Raw genomic sequence first — 23,058 nt, forward strand, 5'->3', positions numbered from 1 at the left:
GATAAAGACTTGATTGCAATGTGCATTCTTGCCCAATGATTCCACCATATAAGAAATCACTGCCTTGAGGAAACACGCAAAAGACTGACAACTTGTTGAATCAACAATAAGCAATCATCGCCTTAAAAAAGGCAAAGAAATTACATTGCATTTTCATGTATAATCAACCACTCTCTAATGCTAAGTCCTATGGAGAACTACCAGCAGAGCGGGGTGTTCAGCTAGCCTGATATTTCTTGGTAATACTACATGGCTTAGCTAGAGCTTAGCTGTCGATAAGATATTTTTCTTTTTCTTTGTTGACCTCTTCCTTGCCTTCATTCATTTGGCTTGCCATTTGAACATCAACCGCCAGCGACTCTCTTCAATAGAGATATTAGCAGTACCACATGCCACCTCTTGGCTTTCTTCCATGCCAACAAGAATTATCCCCACCGTTAAGCTCATGTAACTTGCAACATAGAAACTGTCATGGATTCTTCCACGCTTAGGACCTACATATAGCAACTTTTTGACTGCTTGCAAAATTAGTTTCTGAATACGTAAGGAGAGGATTTGATTCTGAAAGCTTTTCGGCAAGCTCGGAAGTTCTCTTCAGAATAAAAAAAATACTCTTTACACAAGCTTTATTTTTCATGACAAGAATGTACAAAGACAGGCTTGTACATGGAAAGAGCACTTCAAACCAAGCTTGCACAAAGTAATTTTTAAGTAGCAGAAAATTAAAACATTTACACAGCGAGATTTTCTCAATATGTTCGCGAAGGATCAAAACGCCTGACACCTCTTCTAAAATAGGGAGTATTTTCAATGGTCTTACTCACATAGTCTGTATAGGGTTGTGGAGGACTCCTACTTAAAGATACAGATTGGGGTGTTTCAAAACCGTTTGATTGTATATTTGTTCTAGTGTTGACAGGACTCCCATTTGCAAGCCTTTCAGAAGAAGGTTCTGAATCCCCTGGATTGACAACGCTCTCGTGCTGCACTCGACGTGGAAGATCAAACAAGCGTGCACAGATTATTAAAGGCAGGACCACTAGAACCAGAGTCACGATTGCAGCTGTGATTATTTGAGGAGACAAACCCCGTTTACCCTGATGCTTTGCATCATACTCTACCCTTATCTCTTCCTGTTGACCTGCTAAAGCAACAAATGGGATTAATATGCAGATATTTTTTATAGACAGATTGCTTTGATATAGAAGCTCTACTTGATAACACAAACTTGAAAGCATGTATGGGGAACATGTTATCCGTACATACCCGTAGTTGGAAGAAGAAAAACTAGCTCGCTGCCAAATGGTTGTTCTTCATCAATTACTGAAACCTGGCATCAGAACATCAACCATGCCAATTAACAAACCAAAAGATGAATCTCTCTCTCTCTCTCTCATGTACTCCTAAGATTCAGAGCCTATGCTCACATCAGAGAAACGTATGAGAGCATTAGCGACAATTTGTAAAATCTGTTGGTGCAGCCAGCCAAAAAGCTAGGAGGTTACTTGAAAGAGGTTTTGGAACATTGAAACAAAGTACTGGGTCTAGCACACAAGCTAGCCCAACAATTACTCGCTAGACAGTTTGTAGTCAATTTTCTTTCACTGCTTGTAAGGGATTACTACTAGTTGATAGTGATTGCCATCCTGTAGGGTCTCACAATGGGCTTTAATACAATCATATCATATCATATCATCTCTCTCTCTCATACACAATGCAAAAGAAAAGTATGGAAAACAACTGAATCTGTCTAAAAGAGGTTCGTCCCTGAGAATTGGGAGCCGAAGCACAGGATCCATAACCCATGTTGCTGAAAGGAGTAGGGATGCTCCCTCTAGAAGGAGCAGCCCTTTGCTTCAACAAATCAACTAAGTGAAAAAGATCGGTTACAAATTGGAATGGAAATAGATGATATACTGTAATGAAATACCAGTGGGAGAAGGCTGGGCTGAAGCAAAAGAGAAAATGGCCTTTCGTAGAAAGCATTTTAACTCCATGGTTGTTCATGGAGAACAAAACTACCTCCAAGATGGGATCTCCATGTACAAAAGATAGATGATATGCAGAAAAGATGTCATTATTTATTTTCTAGGAGTCAAGAGTGGCTGATAGAGTTGGAGCCAGGAAGAGAAAAATCAACAAACTATGCACAATAGCATTCGTAGAAGATAAAGCTCACATATTACTTTACTACTACAACTACTAGCACATGAGAATGAAGATTGACATCAAGAACTTGAAGCCCTTACTCTCTACAATATTTTTTAATCGTCCCCCAGGAAAATCTGGAGCTACAATGCAAAGATCTCGGAGCACAAAAGGAATTGCTGAAAATTTAGAAAGCAAGTGTGAGTGCTCCATTGATTCTCATAATCTATGATAAGTCACATAATTATTAAAGATTTTGCAACAAAAACATAAGCTGAAGGGCGCAAAGCTATGGATATCTGAAGAACTCACTCTGACTCAACTCGAACAAAGATCTATCGAACTCAATACAGTGAAAGAAGCAAGGAAAGCAGGAAAATTGGTGGTAAACTGTGAAGGACAAGCATTAATTCGAGATTTCAAATCTAGGCCCAAAGGCTCTCAGTCTTAAACTGATTTTATGGAGGTCACACTACAATAGTTCTAGAACATAGGTATGATCTATAATAATTTTGAGAGTTGCTTCATGCACTCAGAGGAGATGCCCTGTGCAGTCCCTCTCTCCTAGAAGATGTTTTTTTAATGTCTACCTTTGTCCATGAGGCCTTCTTCAAACGTTAATATATCTTTCTAGCTTTCTTTCTCTTAATAGGACATTGCTAGAGACTATGGCATGACCAAGGCAGGTATCATCCATGCAGTAGAGGGGGATGAGAGATGTTGGTTTTCATGGGCTATCAAATGGTTCCGCACTCCGGGCAAGTCCATTGATTATCCCCCTGCATACTAGTACTCTGTTGATGCACACTCTTCCTTTGACACAACATAAGATTCAGAGGTCATTAGGGAAGACTTGTATTCCGCACGCTTCAGTATTCTCAAAGTAGCCACAAAGATGGAGTACTATAGAGAGCACTTCGTCCACCAAGCCAAGGAGAGCTTCATCAGGCGACTGAATATCTATAGAATAATCTCTCACATGTAGTATGGATAGCTATGGGCCAGTTTCGGACCTCATCCCATTAATCCCATAACAAAAATTGGACCACACGCCACCATTGTGAGTTGAGACTCCGCACCCTTTGCAATTTGCAAGAGGTAGTTGGTGACTAATGCATATGTTAGACATGTTTCATCACCACCATAGGCCACAGAAGCCCTATCTCCTCCATCCCTAAGATGTCTCCTACGAAGAATGCTTGTTCCATAGTTTTCGTTTTATTAGAGATACGAGCACGATGTATCTCTCATAGGTCTTAATGACCATTTTAATGACATTAATAAATCTCTCTTTTTGGCTGATGGTATTAGTGGACAGCTTCATCCGCCCGCCAAGCTACACACAGACACACCTCCCCCACTTTTTGGATTTCAATCGAGAAGTGTTAGGATTATTGACATATTTTAGGCAGTACCAATGTAATCCATAAGTGAGTTAGGTGCACTTTTCCCTCACTAGAGGTTTTTCCCCCTAACCACAGTTAGTGGGTTAGTGTGGTTTTGTCATTTAGACAAAACCTTGTTTCCTTTCATCTTATCTATTGCACACTCTACGTTTTGCTCTCCTGCTTGTCTACTCCTCTCACACATTTGGTATCAAAGCCTGCCTCTTTTTCGGACCTAGAGCCCATCCTCAAGCTCGCCTCTCTCCTCCCGAACTTGCACTTGCTTTTGCCCATCGCTAGCTCCACACGGGAACCTGTACACAGACGTACTGTTTGGCGTTTGTACACTGTCCTTGTGCATTTTGTATGTACAAGCCCATATAGGTCCTGCGCTCCTCGTCGTCCGTACAAGTCTTGCGCTGCTTGTCCGTACAAGTTTTGCTCTCTATGTACAGGTTCTCCTTGTCCGTATAGGTACTTTGTCCATATATTCCGTTCTTGCCCGTCGTACAATTGTACTTGCAGCTGCCCACAACTGCTCTTGTCTGCATTTTTGCGGGTTTCGTGGTACACAGGTTTTCTTTGCAGGAGCTTTTAAGCAAATCTGGGCATTTTAGATTTAGGAATTCTGTCAAATTTGGAGCTTTTTGTGGATTTGCCCCAATTTCAGCTCAATCTCTCCACACGCCGTGCAGTTGTACTTGTAGCTGCCCACAGCTGCTCTTGTCTGCATTTTTGCGGGTTTCGAGGTACACCGGTTTTCTTTGCAAGAGAATTCAAGCAGATCTGGGCATTTTAGATTTGGGCATTCTGTCAAATTTGGGGCTTTTCGTGGATTTGCTCCAATTTCAGCACAATCTCTCCACAAAATTTGGGGCTTTTGTTTTTGCATTGCCAATTGTCTGCAAATTTGCAGATTTCGGTTAATTTGCCCTCTTTTGGATGCAATTTCCCTGAAGAAGTTGGGACTTTTGGCATTCGGATGCAATTTTGCAGTGTACTAGCAGTTTGGGACTGTTGTAGGCAATTTTGAACTCAGATTGAATCACATTGCAGACATTTGCCAATTTTCGCAGACAGATTTTGTAGATTTTGGGCATTTGCAGAGCACTTTGGTGCATTTTAAGCCTTTGATAGGCTGTGACAGCAAGCTGTTATTTTGGGCACATTTTTTTGCAAACTTTGGTTGTGCATCTTTAATCCCAGGAAGGGATTTCACTTGTCAGATTTCCTACATTTCTTTGTTTTATCTGACAGATATGGCTCAGAACAACCCCAATGAGGTTTTTGGTGTCCTGACACAGGAGGATAAGTTGGATGGTACCAACTACTCCCTATGGAGTTTTATGGTTCGCAATATCCTAGTTGGCAAACACTCCTGGGACTATGTCAATGGGGATGAGCCACGCCCAGAGAATGTGGTTGCACTTGCCACTCCTCAACAAGGTGGAGAAAGGAGTAGAGGACAAGCTCAAGGTGCAGGGCAAGTGGTAGGTGCAGTAGCTGCTGCAGCGATGGCTCCTGGAAAAGAAAAAGGATTCGGGTATGGCTGTCTCAGATGCATCAGCTCCTCGTGCAAGAGGATTATGCCTTTTTGTCTTGAATTTCAGATTTTCAAGTGATTGGTCTAGATACTACAGCCACTCTTGAGGATGACTCTTATGCTTTCCTGACTTGCAGCTATGACCCTTCGAAGGATGCATGCACTTTAAGTGTCAATGAGACACTGAGCACATGGTATTTTGATAGTGGTGCATCCAACCGCATCACTTCCAGGAAGAGTCTTTTCGCATCTCTGCATGCACCACCCACTGAAAAGAGGGTGACTTGTGCAAATAATTCTTCTTATTCAGTTTGCGGAGTGGGTGAGGTTGTACTTACCTCCATGGATGACAGATTTCAGAATTTCTGATGTTCTTTATGTGCTTGGTATCAAGAAGAATTTACTTTCAGTGTCCTCGCTCAATCGAGGAGGGTTTCAGTTCACCTTTGAACATGACAAGCGTGCAGTCCGAGACCAAGAAAATGATTATGCTTTGATGTTGTCTGGCACTTTGTATCGGGGTCTTTTTCAGCTTGATGTTTATGAGAAAAGATCCGATCTTGCACTTGCAGTAATCACTCCCACTGCTGCCATGCAGAATGCAAAGTTATGGCATGCCAAATATGGACACATGAGCTATGGCAGCTTGATGACGCTTCAGAAGCATGCTATGGTTGATGCATTGCCTCCTTTGGAGTCACCTCCTCCTCATCCCTGTGAAAGGTGTATCCTCGGTAAGATGCATAGATTTCCTTCAAAAAGGATGGTGCAGTACGAGCTGTCCGAAAATTACAGCTCATACATAGTGATGTCTGTAGTCCCATGAGGACACCTGCTTTGGGTGGTTATCTGTATTGTGTCAGATTTATAGATGACTACATAAATTACAGTTGGGTCTATGACTTGAAGAAGAAATCATATATGTTTATGCATTTCAAACACTTTGTGGCCAAGGTTGAAAATGAGACAAGACTCACGGTACAGCCACGTCACATTGACAGAGGGGGGGAGTATATGTCTCATGAATTTGAGGCATTTTTGAAGGAAAAAGACATCACACATCAGCTTACAGTGAGGCTTACCCCTCAGCAAAATGGCAAAGCTGAGCGAAAAAATAGAACTCTCATGGAAATGGATAGATGCATGCTCATATGTGCCAATTATGTTTTGAATCGGGCTCCCACAAAGGCTTTGAAGACAATCACTCCCTACGAGGCTTGGCACAGGAGAAAGCCTTCAGTGGATCATTTTCGTGTCTTTGGATGTGTTGCATATGCCCATGTGCTTGTGGAGTTTCGACATAAGCTGTTAGATAAGGCACTAAAGTGTATCTTTGTTGGGTATAGTGCAGAAAGCAAAGGCTATCGTCTTTATAATCCTACCACATGCAAGATTTTTGTGAGTAGAGATGTAATCTTTTCAGAGAATTCAGCCCATACATATGTTGAATTCACTATTTCTTCTTCTTCAGATGATGTTTTTGAGGGGTTCCTTCCCACTGCCTTTGGTTCCCCAGTTAATACTCATGCTGAAAATCAGCATTCACAGCAACCTCCTCCTGTTCCACATGCCCCGATTCAGCCACCTACTGATTTTTAACTCCACAGGAGGTGGATGATGTTGTCAGGCAAGAGATTCAAGAGATACATGCAACAAAAATAGTTCCAAACTGGTTGCTACAAACTCTCAGAGAGAGTAGACTTGAGGCACCTTTGCCTGGCAAGATTGGTAGTGTAGCAAGGCACGAAGGGGGGGCTCTTTCCGTTGAATTAGCTTATGCAGGTACTCTCTTGATGAGAAAGAACTTGATATTTATGAAGAAGCAAAGAATAATGTGCACTAGATGAATGCCATGTACCATGAATTGCAGTCCATTGAGAAAAATCAGAGTTGGGATGTTGTGAATTTGCCACCGAGAAAACATGCCATCGGTATCAAATGAGTTTTCAAAGCGAAAAGGAAGCCAGATGGGTCCATTGATCGGTACAAAGCACGGTTGGTTGCCAAAGGATATGCTCAAAAAAAGCGCATAGATTATGAGGAGACTTTTGCTCCTACATCCCAGATGACAACTATCAGATCAGTTATTGCAATGGCTGCAACTTTTGTTTGGAATGTTCATCAGTTGGAGATAAAAACAGCTTTCCTTAATGGGGACTTGCAGGAAGAGATTTATGTCAAACAACCTCCTGGCTTTGAACTTTTGGGTAATGCAAATCAAGTTTGCAAGCTGAATAAAGCTTTATATGAGCTGAAACAAGCCCCACGTGCATGGCATGCCAAGATTGATGCCTTCCTGGCCAGCAAGGGGTTGCATATTAGTCCAACTGAGAGCACCCTCTACATCAAGAAGGATGGAGGGGATATTTTAGTCATCATTCTTTATGTAGATGACATCCTGCTCACAGGGTCAAATGAGGAAGTGATTGTAGATTTCAAGGCTGAATTGAAAGCTGAATTTGACATGACAGATTTTGGCAAGTTAAATTTCTATTTGGGGATCCAGTTCATACAAGACAAGCGTGGTATCGTTATGCCTCAATCCAAGTATGTGCAAAAGCTCTTGGATGGATTCAACATGCAAGATTGTAAGCCTACAGCGACTCCCATGGAGCTAGGGCTGAAGCTTACTATGTATGATGCAAGATGCCACACTTTACAACCAGGATGTTGGATGCCTCATTTATTTGTGCAATACATGGTCCGATATTTAGTATGCAGTATCTTAGGTGAGCAAGTATATGCACAGCCCAAAGAAAACACATTAAAACGCATCTTTCGTTACTTGCAAGGCACAAAGTCTTATGGCTTGATGTTTCCCAGGGGGGGTGACTTGTAGATGCATGCTTACAGTGACTCAGTTTGGACTGAAGACTATGACACTAGGCAGTCCAAAAGTGGTAATTGTTTCTTTTTGGACAAAAATTGCATTTCTTGGTTGAGCAAGAAACAATCTATTGGGACTACTTCCTAATGTGAAGCTGAGTACAAAGCAGCTTTCATAGCAACTGAGTTCATTGCATACTGATATGGGATTGACATCTTAGCACCAATCTTAGCAAAGATCTTCAATGAGGCAATCTGCCTTGGCTTTCCACATACCTGGACTCTCACCACCATTGCACCCATTCACAAGGCAAGCGATTCCATGAGCCCGAAGAACTGTAGAAGCATCATGATCGGGCATGTCATGTCTAAGATTTATGCATCAGTACTTGATACCAAGGACAGCCGCCTCGCTAAGATGCAAGGACTCAGAGAAGAGCGGTAGGCCAGCTTCTGACATGACCATGAGACCATGGATCACATGTCACACTTAAGTGTATCATCGAGGAGGCCAAGGCATGGAGACAAAGGGTCTATTGCTACTTTGTGGATTTCTGCAAAGCCTTTGGCACAGTACCAAGGGCCCACCTTCTTAGATGATTACAAGAGATGGGTTACGACAAGGAGATCATTTGGGCTGTTATGGCACTTTCTAAGAGGGTTTTAGGAAGAGTCCGGATAGGGGCTAGATGGATAGAAGAGAACATAAGTATTATTGGGATCAAGGATGGCCTCTACATAGACGATCTCGAGACATTTATGAGGACACGGGTGGAGGGGCTAGAATCTCTCGCTACATAGATGAAGTTGTGCCGTTATCCTCCTCTGCAAAGAGCCTCCAACGACATTTAGATGCATTACAATAACTTTTTGAGTCACATGATTTGAAGTCAATCTGTGTAAGACCAAGATTATGATCTTCAACACATACCGAGCAGCTATGCATAGAGAGTAGTTCTTTTTTTCAAAGAAAGGAACCTTCTATTAATGCTTGAAAGATCCAATTTGTTTGGCCTATCAAGGCTACTAAATGGAAGAATATAAGATAGCAACCTCGAAGGTGCTGAGTATGGAAAAAAATCGAAAAAGGCTGAAAGAAAGAAAACAGCCTGTTCCAGAGAAACCCAGCTCACTGCCTAGGGGATCTCTGGAAGTGGGGCTAACGGTCAAGTGGGGGGACTATACAGCTAGCAAATCCCTCGCAGAGTGAAGATGTAGAAAACACCTGCAGGCCAAGCCTTGGAAAAAAGAGCACGCCTCTCAATAGTCGCCCTGGAGCCTGGAGTCCCACGCTCCCAAGTGGACCGTAGAGTGTAGATGATATCCTGCCAGATGGCAACTAAGGTAGTCGAGGGTGGAACCGGGTGCTTTCCCATCACAAGATGGCAGCGAGCCACCCAAATGTTTGTCTGGACGCCTTCATCCATGCAACAGTCAAGCATCGAGAGCGCTTACTTAGATCATAGAGACAAGGACAAGACACACATGCAGACTCTTCTCAAAGTACGATTAGAGAGTTTTCCCAGCCAAACCGTACAAGTGACTACTCCACTGGCACTTGATAAGGTCGTGATCCAAAGCCAACGACACGACATATCCGACAAAGGGCAGACACATAAATTATGCTTCGAGACATTCCTTCCATATTCACGGCTGGGGTATGACCGACAGGGGTTACTATGGGCCTTGTCAGATGCATAGCCACAACCAAAAAACCACGTCGGCCTGCGTCCATAGATAGTCAACAACGCTCCATATCTAACTTTATGCCACCACAGCCTCACCAACCACTAGATCCATCATGACGTCCCTTTTGGGGGGGGGGGGGGGGGGGAGGGCACCCTGTTTTTGTTATACTGGACTAGACTTGACACTAAATTTTGATGAGTTGGGATAATGGTGATGATGTTGATGTTATGAAGTATTCATGTGTTTTTTATGACTATGTAGGATTTAGCATTTAGCATGTGTGTTGATGCTCGTTTAGTAGCTCCACGCTTTCAGTTATATCAAGTTTCTTGCAATCTCATAGACCCATTGGTCTTCCAAAGATTCTAATAAACTAACACACACACGCACGCACACACACACTTTTTTTTTTGTGAGAAGAAATCTTTATTTCTATAGAATAATTACATTCATAGCTGCTTCAAAAGCGAAGTAGCTACTACAAGAAAAGATCTCAGTATAGGCTGTATACACATCCTGATCAATCAAACGAGTCTGAAAACAATCGTAGAATGATTGTTGCAGAGATCGTTTGAAAAAAAGGAAGGATGAAAATAGTGGATCACCAAAGACTCTATGATTTCTATCCATCCATAAAGTCCATAGGGTCCAATATCGCACCCATACGAAAAATAAATCAAAACCCTGTCTCTGGGGATGAAATCCAAACAACCAGAAAAATCTGCCAAAAGTAACAGTAGGAAATCGCTGTCGAAGCCTCTGTCTGATGAGAGCAATGAGATCAGAAGTATTTGGACAGGACCAAAAGATGTGGATCACTGATTCAGTAGAGTGCGAGCATCTGTGACAAACTGCTGAAGCAATATGTCTGTGTGCGAGTAACTGTCCAGATGGAAAAATGCCAAGGAGAACTCGCCATACGAAAAGCTGTTGTCGAAGAGGGACTTTGTAATGCCAAAGGAGACGCAGCCTTTTTCTCCACCACTTCATTGGACGATCCATATGCCAAACAGTATTTGCTCTGTTGGAAATCTAAGGTGGAGGTAATAACACTCTATACAATGATGACACTGTGATATGTGAAAGCTTCAAAGGACGGACATATGAGGAAGGAGAGCGTAAAATCCAATCCTCAAGCCGATGCTGAATTTCTAAATGAGGTACCGGCAAGTACGGTTGGAGCATTGCTGAAATTTTATGCCATAAAGGACGATAATGAGCTCCTAAGCCATATTTGCGAGCAGCCAAAGAAAAGGATAGAATTGTGCCATCATCTTGAAGTACATCTGCCACAGATGAAATGCCTTTGAAGGAGAGAAAATATGAACGTCGGGGTTCTTGTATGGCCAAAGGTGGATGGAATACTTTAGACCAAAAGAGATTCTCTTCCCTCAAAGAGTTGCCTGAGAGAGAGTCCCTGCCTTTCCATTCCAAGTGGGAAAGAATGTGTTTCCAATCAAGAAGCAGAGACGAGACAAAAGGGCATCCTCTGATCTTGCCTTGGATAGAGCCAAATAAAAATTCCCACTGAGTAGGCTGCCAATTCCCAAAAGCAGATGTATGAAGATGTAATAAGAGAGAGCGAATCATAAAAGCCCAAGGCTGATCTCCTTGTAGAAACTGCATCATCATTCTCCCCCTATGAGCAAGTAAATGCATTTGAATATTTAGAATGTTCAGACCCCCGTGCATCTTTGGAGAACAGAGACGATGCATGGAGAGTAATCTGAGACTTTTCTTGCCATGTTTTGAACGCCAAAAAATTTCCATGATAGCTAACATAAATGAAACCAAATCTGCCTTAGTGAACATAGTAAGAGGCAGATAAAATTGTATGTATGCTATCAAAATGGATTGTGTAATTCGCAGACGAACATGTAATGGCCAAGTTGCAAGCTTCCAATATTCAAGTTTTGCCCTCAACTTTACTAGCACCCAATCAGTTTGTTGTGAACGGGTGAGTCCCCAGCCTAAAGGATAACCAAGATGTCGAATGAATTGAGAAGCAGGGACAATTTCCCCAGGCCACAAAAGGTTGTGCCAGTCCTGTGCATGTAAAGGCAACAATTTTGATTTTTGAAAATTTACCCGAAGGCCAGCAGCCAATCCATATGTAGAAAGAGCATGCATGATCATGGACAGATCAGCCCCATTATTTTTTGGAGTAAAGAATGAATCATCAGCATATGCTTGAGCAATCATGCTGCCACTGCCAAGGATCTCCAAACCGTGCCGCTGGTCAGTGTCCAAGAGGTGATCCAGATATTGAAGCAGTGGATGAGTGGCTATGGCAAAAAGTAAAGCACTCAATGGACATCCTTGTCTGACAGAGCAAGCAAGAGTCCATGATGGAGAAATATCTCCTGAAAGTATGCAGGCAGCTTCACTATCTTGATATAGCCAATTAATGAGTTGCTGCATTTTTGTGCCAAAACCCAAAGCCTGCATAGTCGATGAAATAAAATCCCACTGAACTGTATCAAAAGCTTTGGCAATATCAACTTGCAATAACAAAACATCCTGCTGTGTGTATTTGGCATATTCAATTCCAATGTAGGCATTAGCAATGTTATCGGTGATATGCCTACGCGGGACAAAGCCATATTGCGCAGGATGCAACCCATCATGTAAAAATCCCTTTAGCCGAGCAACAATCATTTTGGTAGTGACTTTGTAAATTACGGGCATAAGAGTGATAGGTCTCCAGTCTGCCAAAGACTCACAAATTTGTTTTTTAGGAAGGAGTTTAACAAGACCTCTCTTCCATGTGTCTGGCATTTTCTGATGTTGCCATGCAGCATTCACCATAGATAGTAATGGATGCTTCAAAATAGGCCAATTAGCTAGAAAAAACTCGACTGTCAAGCCATCCCATCCAGGGGATTTCCATCTGCCACATGATTTGATGGCATCTGACAGTTCCCTCTCAGTAAAAGGTTCCTCCAATTCCAAAGCTTGAGTAGGGGAAATGATTGGAGAAACATTTTGCAACAGTAAATTTCGTGCAAGCAAAACCTGTTGCGAGGGAGGAGCTACAGAGCCAAATTGCTGAGAGAAGTGATGCACACAAACAGAGGCAAGCTGTGACCGTGAAGTAGTCCATGATCCATCAGGCATTAGCACTCTGCAAATTTCCATTTGGATTCTCCTCTGATGCAAACTCTTGAAAAATTCTTTGGAAGAGCAACCTTTATCTGTGAAGGCTCTTTGTCTTGCTCTAAGTCTCCCATTTTGCCAGTTTCCTGTGATCATTTAGTTTAAGACAATGTCTGGCCTGACATAATGTGGTTTGCTCATGCATGGACAACGAACGATGATGACTGAGTTCAGTGAGGTCTTGACAAGTAGACTTGGCCTGAGCAATGGTTTCCCTCAGAGTCTTCATGTAAGACTTGCCATAAGCTCTAATTGCATTTTAGAAATAAAAGAAGCCCAGGCATCATCAACATGAAGATGGTTGTTAGATGAAAGACAATGAGCTGCTTCAGTAACCATTGCCTTGAATTCAGCATGTTGCAAATAACTGTCGTTGATGATTAGATGTCGCCTTTGTGGCAATCTATCATCTGGCATCTTATGAAAAGATAACGGCAGCCATAGTCGTGCATGGTCTGAATGCACAAAGGCATAGTCAATCCACATTTTGCATGCGAAATCCCCATTTTGTTGTGGAGCAACACTATACCAACGATCCAGTCGTGCCTTATAAGCGGAAAGAGCATTATGTTGAAAAGTGTAGCCCGGTGACAGAGGCTGCAATTCCTTCCAGAGGTCAACTAGATCCAAATGCAAAAGTAGTTGAGACCAAACATGCCTTTCAGGAGATAACATATGATCGTGGCTGGAAGTGTTGTCTCCCTGTTGTGGAGCATTATTGAAATCCCCACATATGTAGGCATGAGATCTCCACGGGTATTGTTGTATAGCATCCCAAATTACAGTTCTGTCTCGAGATGACTGAGGTGCATAAACTGAAGCAAATTCAAACACCTCTCCTCTTATAATGCATTGGAGAACAAGCCATCTGCCTTTGTTGTCATTTAATGCAATGACTGGTTGAAGCTCATGTTTGATCAGAAGGACAACCCCTGAGAAAGAGTGCTCCCCAGCATAGAAAATGTCATACCCACAGTAGTGTCCTGTCTTGCCTGCATAAATATGCTGGTTGTGCTCTTGTAATGCCACTATGTCAGGCTGAAATCTGTTGATGTACAGCCACACAGATTTCCATTTCCTACTGTCACATATGCCCTGGACATTAAGTGTAAAAGAGGTGATGTGAGCAGTCATATATACAGATATTTATAGTAATGTAACAACTATGTACAGCAGCAAAATGTATGAGGTCAGCCTTGCATTTCTATCTCAGGGTCGAGGCCTCACCCCTGAGAAGTAGTCGCCTGAGAAGTGGACAGCAAAGCAGCAACCTCTTCTTCAGGGAAGAGTGTTCTGCTGGCTGTTACTGCAGCCCATGTAATTCCAATTCCTGTATTGATCTCTGGGGTGTTTCCGCTAGAAGAGGCACCATTCCAAGTGCGGGGGGGTGGAATTCTTCGAGCAGAAATACCCTTTCTTCGGCTCTGCCAGCCATCAGTTGAAGGTTGCTTTCCTTTGGGCAAGGATTGAGTAGCAGGAGATGAGTGTGAAGTAAGATTCGCATTGGTAGCTACTGAATCTTTGCCTTTATCCTGACTCCCAGAATGCTGTTTACTGCTTTTATTTTTGTTGGCAACTGGAGTAGGAGCATCTTTAATGGGCATGTGGACTGGCAAGGTGACATGATGCACACACTCTCTCTCTCTCTCTCTCTCTCTCTCTCTCTCTCTCTCTCTCTCTCTCTCTCTCTCTCTCCCACTTTAATGTGGCTCTAATCTTTTCAAACTCTCTCTCTCTCGCTCCTGCTCAGCCTCTCCGTCGCTCAGCCTCCCCATTGCTCCCGCTCAGCCTCTCCGTCGCTCAGCCTCCCCATTGCTCCCGCTCAGCCTCTCCGCCGCTCAGCCTCCCTCACACGCTCAACTCTCCGCTTAGCCTATCCGCCCCCCCTCCGCTCAACCTCTCTGCCTCACCGCTCAGCCTCTCTCTCTCTCTCTCTCTCTCTCTCTCTTCCCCCTGCGCAGTCGCCTAGCTCTTGCAACAGGTCTCGCAACAACAGGGGGATTGTCGTCCAACCCAACTACAGGCTGAGTTGAGATCCTACCTCAGTCTAGGGTATTAGCTTCAACAAAGGGGTTCTGGATTGCACACGTCTTTCCCAACATGGAGTTCCCGAAGATGAAGCTCTTTCCATTGACTCCAGCTAACAAGAAGCCATCCTACGCTGCCATGGCCTCAGCACCTTCTCCTTATGCCTTGACTTTTCACAGATTTCAAAGCAAGCTTGATCCACATGAGTGGATCTACTTCCTACAACAAGAACTCAAAGATGCAAAGCTCTACATTGCTTTCCTGGAGAAGATAGTTTCAGAAATGAAGCAATGCAACACTGCAACTCCTACACCACAGCTTGTAGCCAAGGTCCAAGAAATGGTCACCACTCAGCTCAATTCCATAGGACGAGATTACAGCAACAATACATAACAAGATCGACAAATGAGATGTTTATACATAGGTAAGAGAGTAGAAACCATAGCAAGTAACAATAAGATTTTACGTATTGGGGGATTGCAAGATATTTGCCTTAGCTATTTTGAAATGGAAGAGGAAGAGGAATGTATTGATAAGGAAAAGGTTACCCAACTCAAGAACGCAGTGCCACAAATCGGTTGGCATGAAAATGACATAAGTCTTATCACCTCGAAAGGGAAACCAAGCACATATTTATTTCAAAGAAAGGATTCTAAGAATTAGACAAACCAACAAGTTCAAGGGTACTAGGATTTGGATATCTAAAGAGCCCACTCCGACCCAACTCAAACAAAGGGAAAATGAACTTATCAAAGTGAAAGAAGCAAGGAAAGAAGGTAATAAATGGGTGGTTTATCGAGACAGGCAAGCACTCATTAGAGATTTCAAACCTAAACCCAAAGACTCTCAATCTTAAACTAATGTTATTCAGACCAGCTTTAATATAGTACTTGAACGTAGTTATGCTATAATAATTTGGGACTGAGCTGCTATACTCCCCCATAGACTCTTAGTCTCTAGCTAATGTTGATGATTGGTGTGCATTTTCAAATCCCATAGACCCGTGAGGTCTCCTGTGGATGTTAATCTCTCTCTCTCTCTCTCTCTCTCTCTCTCTCTCTCTCTCTGCCATGAGGGGCTACGGACAGAGCATTTCGCACATGGGCAAGAGCTCTTGACTCCGATCCTAGCACAGATGTTTAACCATGTGATATGCCATGGCTTCCCACTTGCTTGGACCACCATTGTACCAATACACAAAGTAGGTGATCCCATGGACATTGGGAACTACTGTACCCTCATGATTGGCCACACTTTGGCCAAGAGTTAAGGTTCACAACTAGAGAGAGAGATCAACGGCCACACAGAGGCCCATGGACAGAGGGCTCTAGGTGATGCACGTTTTTGGAGACAACACTCCAAGATCTTCACCCTGAGGGCTACCATTGAGGAGACGAGGTCGAGACACTGTCCCACGATCCCGCATGATCAAGAGGCTATAAGAGATGTACATTCCAGAGATCTTGATTTGGGGGATGATGAGCCTATACGAGTCCCCGTTAAAGGGAGAGTTCGTGCCCCAGGAGGTCTATCGGATTGGGTTGAGAGCACCTCCATCAGATCCTGTTCGGATTTTGCCCCCCCCTTTCATCGAGTCTTTTCGGACTCTACATTGATGAGATCACATCCTTTTTAGACTGCCTAGAAGGCACAAGGGATCATTACTTGCTGGTTTGATGATACAGATACTACTACATGCGGATGACATAGTCCTCGTATCATCTTCAGCAGAGGGACTACATAGGCATTTAGAGATCTTGGAGGTGTTCTGCAGAGAGAGAGACTTGATAGTTAACCATGGGAAGACCAAGGTTATGATCTTCAACACCTCATGAGCAATACTTCATCGACAGAGCTTCACTTACCGAGTGTAGTCAGCGGAGATAGTGAAGTCCTACACATACTTGGGGGCAATTTTCAAAGGACCAATCTTCACGATAACCCACGTAACCAAAGCACGAATCACACGAGGACAGGGCGCACCAGCCTGACTAGAGAGAAAATGCTTCCAGGCTCACTTTCAAGGATCCACTCCTCCACAGCACGAGACAGCCCGACAAACACAGATCCTGGAAACATTCACAGCACATCGGAGAGCTACCACGGTGCCTGGTTTCGGTTTCTAAGTCTCAGACCTCAGCTTACATTTGAGCTTATATTTGAGTTTTTTTGTTTGAGCTTTTGAGCTCCGTATCTTAGCATAACATTCAGCAAAAGGGCCTTCGCGGTACCCTTTGCTTTTGCTTCAGCCCCATGAGGCTTGTATGAGCTATCTTTTTTTGGTGTACTTTGTCCCATAGGCCCGCGAGGCTTTTGAGGACATTAATATATCTTTCTTTCTTTCTTTCTAATTGGACGTGTGTGTCTCTCTCCCCTCCCCTTATTGGAAATGTCTACTAGTTTGCTCGCAGAATATGGGTTGGTGGCATCGACATGTTGATGGCATAGAAATATTAAGTTTTTTCTATCTGCAATTCTGACTAAATAGGGTCTTATGCTATGCTTATGTACACTTTCCTGCCATTTAGCAACTACTGTATACTGGCTGACTGCTTATGTTATGAATCCAAAACAAGATTGCCGCACTAATTTATGCAAAGATTTGATGCAAACACCTGTTCCCAAGATTGCCACTGTCACGTGCGCGCCTACGAAATCTAAAGCATTACCATGCATTAATGCCAACTCAAAACAATATTGAGTAAATTCAATATTAATAAATCTAAGGAGCACCTTGATACTCTGTGCCAGACTAAACCCTGACCAGCAAACTATCTGCTCTCCAAGCCCACTGAAAGACTATGAAATATCAAAACGTGGAAGCCTTACAAGTCACAAATATAGCTCTAGCAAACTAAAAATTGAGAGTTAGGCACCATTATCCCTGACAAATATGTGCTCCAAGACACCAATAACTCAGGCTAGCCAGTAACCCTGTGAGACATTCTGTATGATGAAAATAAAATTGAATGTGTGCTCTTGTCTTTATCATAAGGGATTCCCATGGGTTGAACGACATTGCAAAGCTAGGAATGATTTCATTCAAAAGATTATTGAGTCACCACCGCCTTCCCAGAAACGGGGAACACCAGCTTCCCTCCGTCTGACAGCCCCCTGCAAATTCTCGGACGCACCGCATCTAGCGGGGGTATGGGGGTGACCTTTAACCGACATAAGAGCAGTGCCTAGGGCACTTGTGCACTCTTGCTGACTTTTAACAGGTAAAGAGCTGATAACGGGATTGGCATACTGGAAAGATGCATTATGATTTTTTTATGGCCTCGCACCTCAAACCTGGCGTGACCTCCGACACCATATGCATCCCTGTCACTACTAGTTCTCTTGACCTCCAAAGCATCCCTTCTTGTCCAAGAGACCTCCAAACCCCCTGCACAAGATTCAACTAATCTTAGATGCCTCTATTCCGTAGCGTTGGCAACTATCAGAAATGACTGAGAAATTGAAAAAAGTGAATTGAAAAGCATGACTAGAAGTTCTACAGTAAATAGATTAAAACATTTACCAGCACTTCCAACTACAGTGAGACTTGTGCTATTCTTTGTGGGGTTTAAATGAAGCTGTCAGGAAACCAACAAAGCTGTTATGTATAGCTTTATGAGTATAAAATACTGTACAAAGTGTCTGGAATAAAGACCAAGCATCTGTCTAATCCAGTGGCAGTACAACATCAGTAGCTTTATAGAGATTCCAATAAGACATGGTGTGCGGTAAGTAGAAAACTCAGAACCTTGAAGGAAAACTGTGCATTTATCTTTTCAAAACCTTCTCATAGAAATCTGGACTAACAGACCCTGAAGCCAGAGAAATGCACAAATCTGCACTCTTAAATGCAAGACCATGTGTGGAGTAGCATGTGTAAATATAATAGAAATGTACCAATACAGGCTTGTCAAGAACTGTGAAGCCTCCAGCAAATGAAGTGGCCACAGAGCCTACTTCAGATGATCCTGCAACGTCAGCAATGACTTTGATGGTCAAACAGCCTTTCAAGTCTCCCTTCTGAAAATTCGAGTGTGCACCCTCCCCCAGTCTCTGTAAGGTTAAGAAAAGCCTCTCTGGAGGGTATGGATGGAGTACACAATAAGACTTGTTTTCATGAGAATCATACCCAGGCGAACAGTGCCTGCCCAAGCCAGTCCACAATGATGAGATATTCTAGCTCAATAGATACAATCAATTATTCTAATCGTGAAAAAGAGAGAGGGGTCGTCCACTGACCCGATATATAGTGGGTCTACACGACAGTTGTAGGACACCTTCTGATCCCTAGCAATGGCTCCTACGTCAAGGCCTTGTGGATCGCTGCAAAACCATGCATTAAATATATCACAGGAAAGTCATCAAATCTAATCAACGATTCTGACTGACTGCTACCACAAAATAAAAATTGAAGGGCAGTACTAGGACAATTGAGTTATCTGACTTTGGTTTAATAACTCCAGTACTCATGCTTAAAGTGGTCTATAATACATGTAAGCCTCTATATGAAGGGCAAGTAAGATTGAAATTTCTTTAATGGCTGAAGAACAGGTGCAGCAGGATCTTCAACCTGAATTTCACAAGAAAATGGTAGCCTTTCTCAGGGACATGGACATTCGTCAATTGTCCTTCAGGCGCTTTCAATGTCACAGATGAAATTTGGACCACAGTTGCAGTAGTTTGCGCTGTTAAGTGAGAACTGTTAAAGCTTACTGCATTCAAGGAGACACACATCAGTCAAATAGTTGAACTAACATTATAACAAACAGAAAAATAATTGAAGCACAGGACTATAGTTGCCTTTTTAAGAAGTCTGAAGAACGGATACTAAAGACATTTAACTCATCTTACCTTTTTTTTTTTTTTCCCAAGAAAGAGACTTCTATTAAGTAAGAGAAAAAACCCGAGAGAGCAAGCTCAAAGCGGAATACATCATGAAATCCTGAGAATAACTAAAACCCCCTCAAAGTGAGGTGGAAAACAACCGAGGCTGAGGTTGAAAGTGCGACCTCAACCCTGTAGGAGTCTCCGAGAAGAAAGGAGAATCCTTCCATTCCCTGAAGAAAGAAGCCCTCCTAGCTGAGGCTGCATGGCAGTCTCCCTCCATACTCGTCCATATGGCCATCAAAGTATGTACGGTGTCTGTCCAGATGTCTGTCCAGATACTAGCCAATGTGTGCGAGGGATGAACCTAAGTACCCTCCAAAGCCTCTATGCATCTGGCTCTCTAGGTATGCCACGATGCTATGCTCGCTAGAATCTCCCAAGAGGTATCCACAGAGGCATGTACAGCTATAAAAGGAAGGTGTGGTACCACATCCAAGGAACAGGACTCAATCTCATGACGTCTCTCATAGAATACCTGAGGCCCTGTAAGAGAAAGCCAAGCCACTGAGCCCCATGTCATAAAGAATGGGGAGTACGCAAAGTGACTGAAAATCCTGGCTACCCCCATCCAAATCATCCTCGCCTGTTTGCAATCCCATAAGCAATGCTGAATAGTCCCCGAAGTAGAGAGGCAACGAGGACAAGTAGGGTCCGCTCCGAACTTGGATCTCCAAAGGTTCACTGCAATCCCACCATGGATAGAAAGCTAAAAGAAGAGAGTGATCTTTCTATTCCTGTGGGATTTCCAGAGTCTCCTCCAAAAGCACCTCTGCACACCCGCAGTGATATCAAATGTCTCCCAATGAGAAACTCTGTAAGGTCTCCAACCTCTACTACTGAGCTGAAATCTCCTGGCATTACTGACCGTGTAACAAAAGAAGGGGATGCTCTTCTCTCGATGCCCTGTGTCAATCCACTCCCACTCTCTAGGGTCCCACTGCAAATACCTAATGGGAACTCCCCTGTAAAGCCAAAGCCTCCAAGACCCGATGCAGAGTAGCAGGGGTTTGGGTTGAGGAACCACTCTGAATCTGATCCCTGCACCAAAAGACCTACAACCCTGATAGGCTGAAAAGAAGACTCAAGCAAGATGTCCTCTGTGGATCCGAGCAATCTGCCACCATCCTGCACACTAAAAACTAAAGCATTCTCCTGTGCATCTAGAAAGTCCAAAACCTGAAGCGGAACACCGTCTCTCGTAAAAGTACCTGCCCAAGTGGAGGAAGTGAGTGGCATATTATCTGTGTCTACCCAATCCTCTGGAAGGGCTACCTCAATCTGCAAGATCCTCCCTGCACTCCCTCTGAGATGTCTTGTCAACTCAAATTTCGTCTCCTCTGGAAGCCTGCAGAAAGCTTTCCAAGACCCCAAAGATGATGCAGGTCCCCTCTCCCAGTTGGACCACTGCATGTAGAGTGAGGCACCAGGTGGTCTGCCATGATCATCTAATATACTGTCATTGCACATGATCGGTTGCCTGTCAATCTCTTCAAGAGAGGGAGGAGGAATCCTCCGAAGAGCGGTCCTGAAACTGGCCCATGCTTTCAGAATGGCAACCATGAGAGGGGACGAAGGTGATCTGAGGTGTGCTGTGGTGAAGATCCACCTAATATTGCTCATCCAGTCTCCTCCTGAAGAAGGTGTGCAACTCTGTATGCTGCTAATAAGAAAGGCCTTCCACGGTTCCTGCCCTGACATAAGTCCATGCACCATCATCTTGCATAGTAAAGCTCTACACTGTAAATCTGGATCAATCATATTGAGACCCCCTTCCTTTGTAGGAAGGATGAGGGTCTCCCAAGCCACCCTGGCTAAGGAATCTGTTGTGCCATTAAGCCCACTCCAAAGAAAATTTATGATCGGTCTCCTGAGCTGAGTGATGCAGTCTCTAGAACGGCACCAGCATGAACAAACAAACAAGGCAGTGGCCAAGAGGACCTGGTTGACCACCACAACTCTAGAGGCAAGATCCAACTAGGCTGAGCTCCCAAAAAAAAGCTTCCTCTTGATGCTCTCCAACACGGGAGCAAACTGCTGCATGGAAGAAATATCCAAGCCGACCTGGCAGCCCAAATTCCTGACAGACACACCCCTCTGAACCCAAGTGAATCCTATGTCAAGCCCCCAACATGGAGTGCCCTCATCACCGATCCAAAAGCCATTGGATTTATGCCAATTTATTTGCGCCTCCGCAGCCAAGCAAAATAAATCCAATGATGTCCTGAAAGAAGTGGGCGTCTGTGGAGTGGCATCCAAGTAAGCTGATGTGTCATCTGCCAACTCACTGTCAAGTAGCTCCTCTTCCCTTCGGATGGAAAGTCTCAGCTCACCCTGGACATGAGAAACCCATATCTGTAGGGCTGCCTCTGTAAGCTCCTCCTCTGTGTACAAGGCATCTGGAATCCTGATGCTGATAGACCGGCCTCTCAGGTGAGGCTCTGAGATAGCTAGCACAACAGGAAAGTGGTCTGAAGTGGAAACCCTAGCAACAATGCATACCGATCCACCTCTATCTAGTGCCCAATCTTCTACATAAGATCTGTCAATGCGTGCATAAATAGGCATCTGCTGCCTCCTGTTCGAGCAAGAGAACAGGAGGGACTGTGGCTGAATGAGAAAGGCATCGTCCAACCAAGTATCTCTACCACAGTAGTGATAAAGGAAGGCATCCCAAACTGCTCTGTCCAAAGAGTGAAGTCCTCCTTCTCTATCCCCTTTTTTGTATGACGCTAACTCAACCATGTTAAAGTTACCTCCAATCACCCATGAATCCGCAATGGGGGCCCAGGAGAGCAAATCCTTCCACATAATGACACGTTCCCCTGTAATGTTAGAGGCATACAAGTTAAGGAAACCAACCTTATGCCCTCCAATCAAGAGAATAATCCACTGAGCTCTAGAGGGAATAATGACTCCATGTCCAACAACTAAGGGAAGAACCGACTACAAAACTGAAATAGACGTGCCCCCCCTGGTGCCTAAGGCAGGCCACCAAAAAGTATGGCCAAAAAGCAACTTGCCTGACTTGGCACAATCTCTAGAGTCCAGTTTGTACTCCTGAATAAATAAGATATCAATGAAACCCCCAGTAACACCTCGATGAAGCTGATCCCGGATCAGCTGTCTACAGCGACGATGTGGAACGCCACCTAGGCCCTGTATGTTCCAACTAATAATCCTCATCAACGGGAGGATGTAGAGTGGAACACCTTACCCGACCTAGTGGCGGAAACAAACCCCTCAACAGGGGAAGACCTCCTGCTGGAGGAGCAAGCAATAGAACCAAGTGGCAGAAAATCAATAGAACCCTACTACCTGAAGAAGAAGCCTTGTCAACAGGAAACCCAATCACTGGCTCACCAAAAGTAGAGGGCACAAACTTCTCCTTTGGGAAAT

At 43.7% G+C, this 23,058-nt stretch overlaps 1 protein-coding gene across 4 annotated transcripts in view; it reads right to left on the minus strand.

The window, feature by feature from the left end:
• Window positions 1-703: 703 nt before the first annotated feature.
• Window positions 704-23,058, minus strand: part of EMB3012 (embryo defective 3012) — a 221,058-nt gene continuing 198,703 nt past the window's right edge. For 2 of the 4 annotated variants that reach the window (XM_087377933.1, XM_087377929.1), the window contains exons 31-37: window positions 19,346-19,487; window positions 19,015-19,098; window positions 18,673-18,919; window positions 18,299-18,353; window positions 18,063-18,163; window positions 1,267-1,330; window positions 704-1,141 (exon numbers count right to left, since the gene is read on the minus strand). In XM_087377933.1, coding sequence (XP_087234059.1) covers window positions 750-1,141; window positions 1,267-1,330; window positions 18,063-18,163; window positions 18,299-18,353; window positions 18,673-18,919; window positions 19,015-19,098; window positions 19,346-19,487 — 1,085 coding nt within the window. In that variant the 3' untranslated portion in view covers window positions 704-749. Of the gene's footprint in view, window positions 1,145-1,266; window positions 1,331-18,062; window positions 18,164-18,298; window positions 18,354-18,672; window positions 18,920-19,014; window positions 19,099-19,345; window positions 19,488-23,058 lie in introns of all 4 variants that reach the window. The other 2 variants (XM_087377932.1, XM_087377928.1) reach the window with 1 other exon arrangement.

The sequence above is a fragment of the Dipteris shenzhenensis genome, chromosome 8 (genome assembly GCF_047967505.1).
Source record: "Dipteris shenzhenensis isolate YYH24624 ecotype China chromosome 8, Dip_SZ_1.0, whole genome shotgun sequence".
NCBI classification, from domain to species: domain Eukaryota; kingdom Viridiplantae; phylum Streptophyta; class Polypodiopsida; order Gleicheniales; family Dipteridaceae; genus Dipteris; species Dipteris shenzhenensis.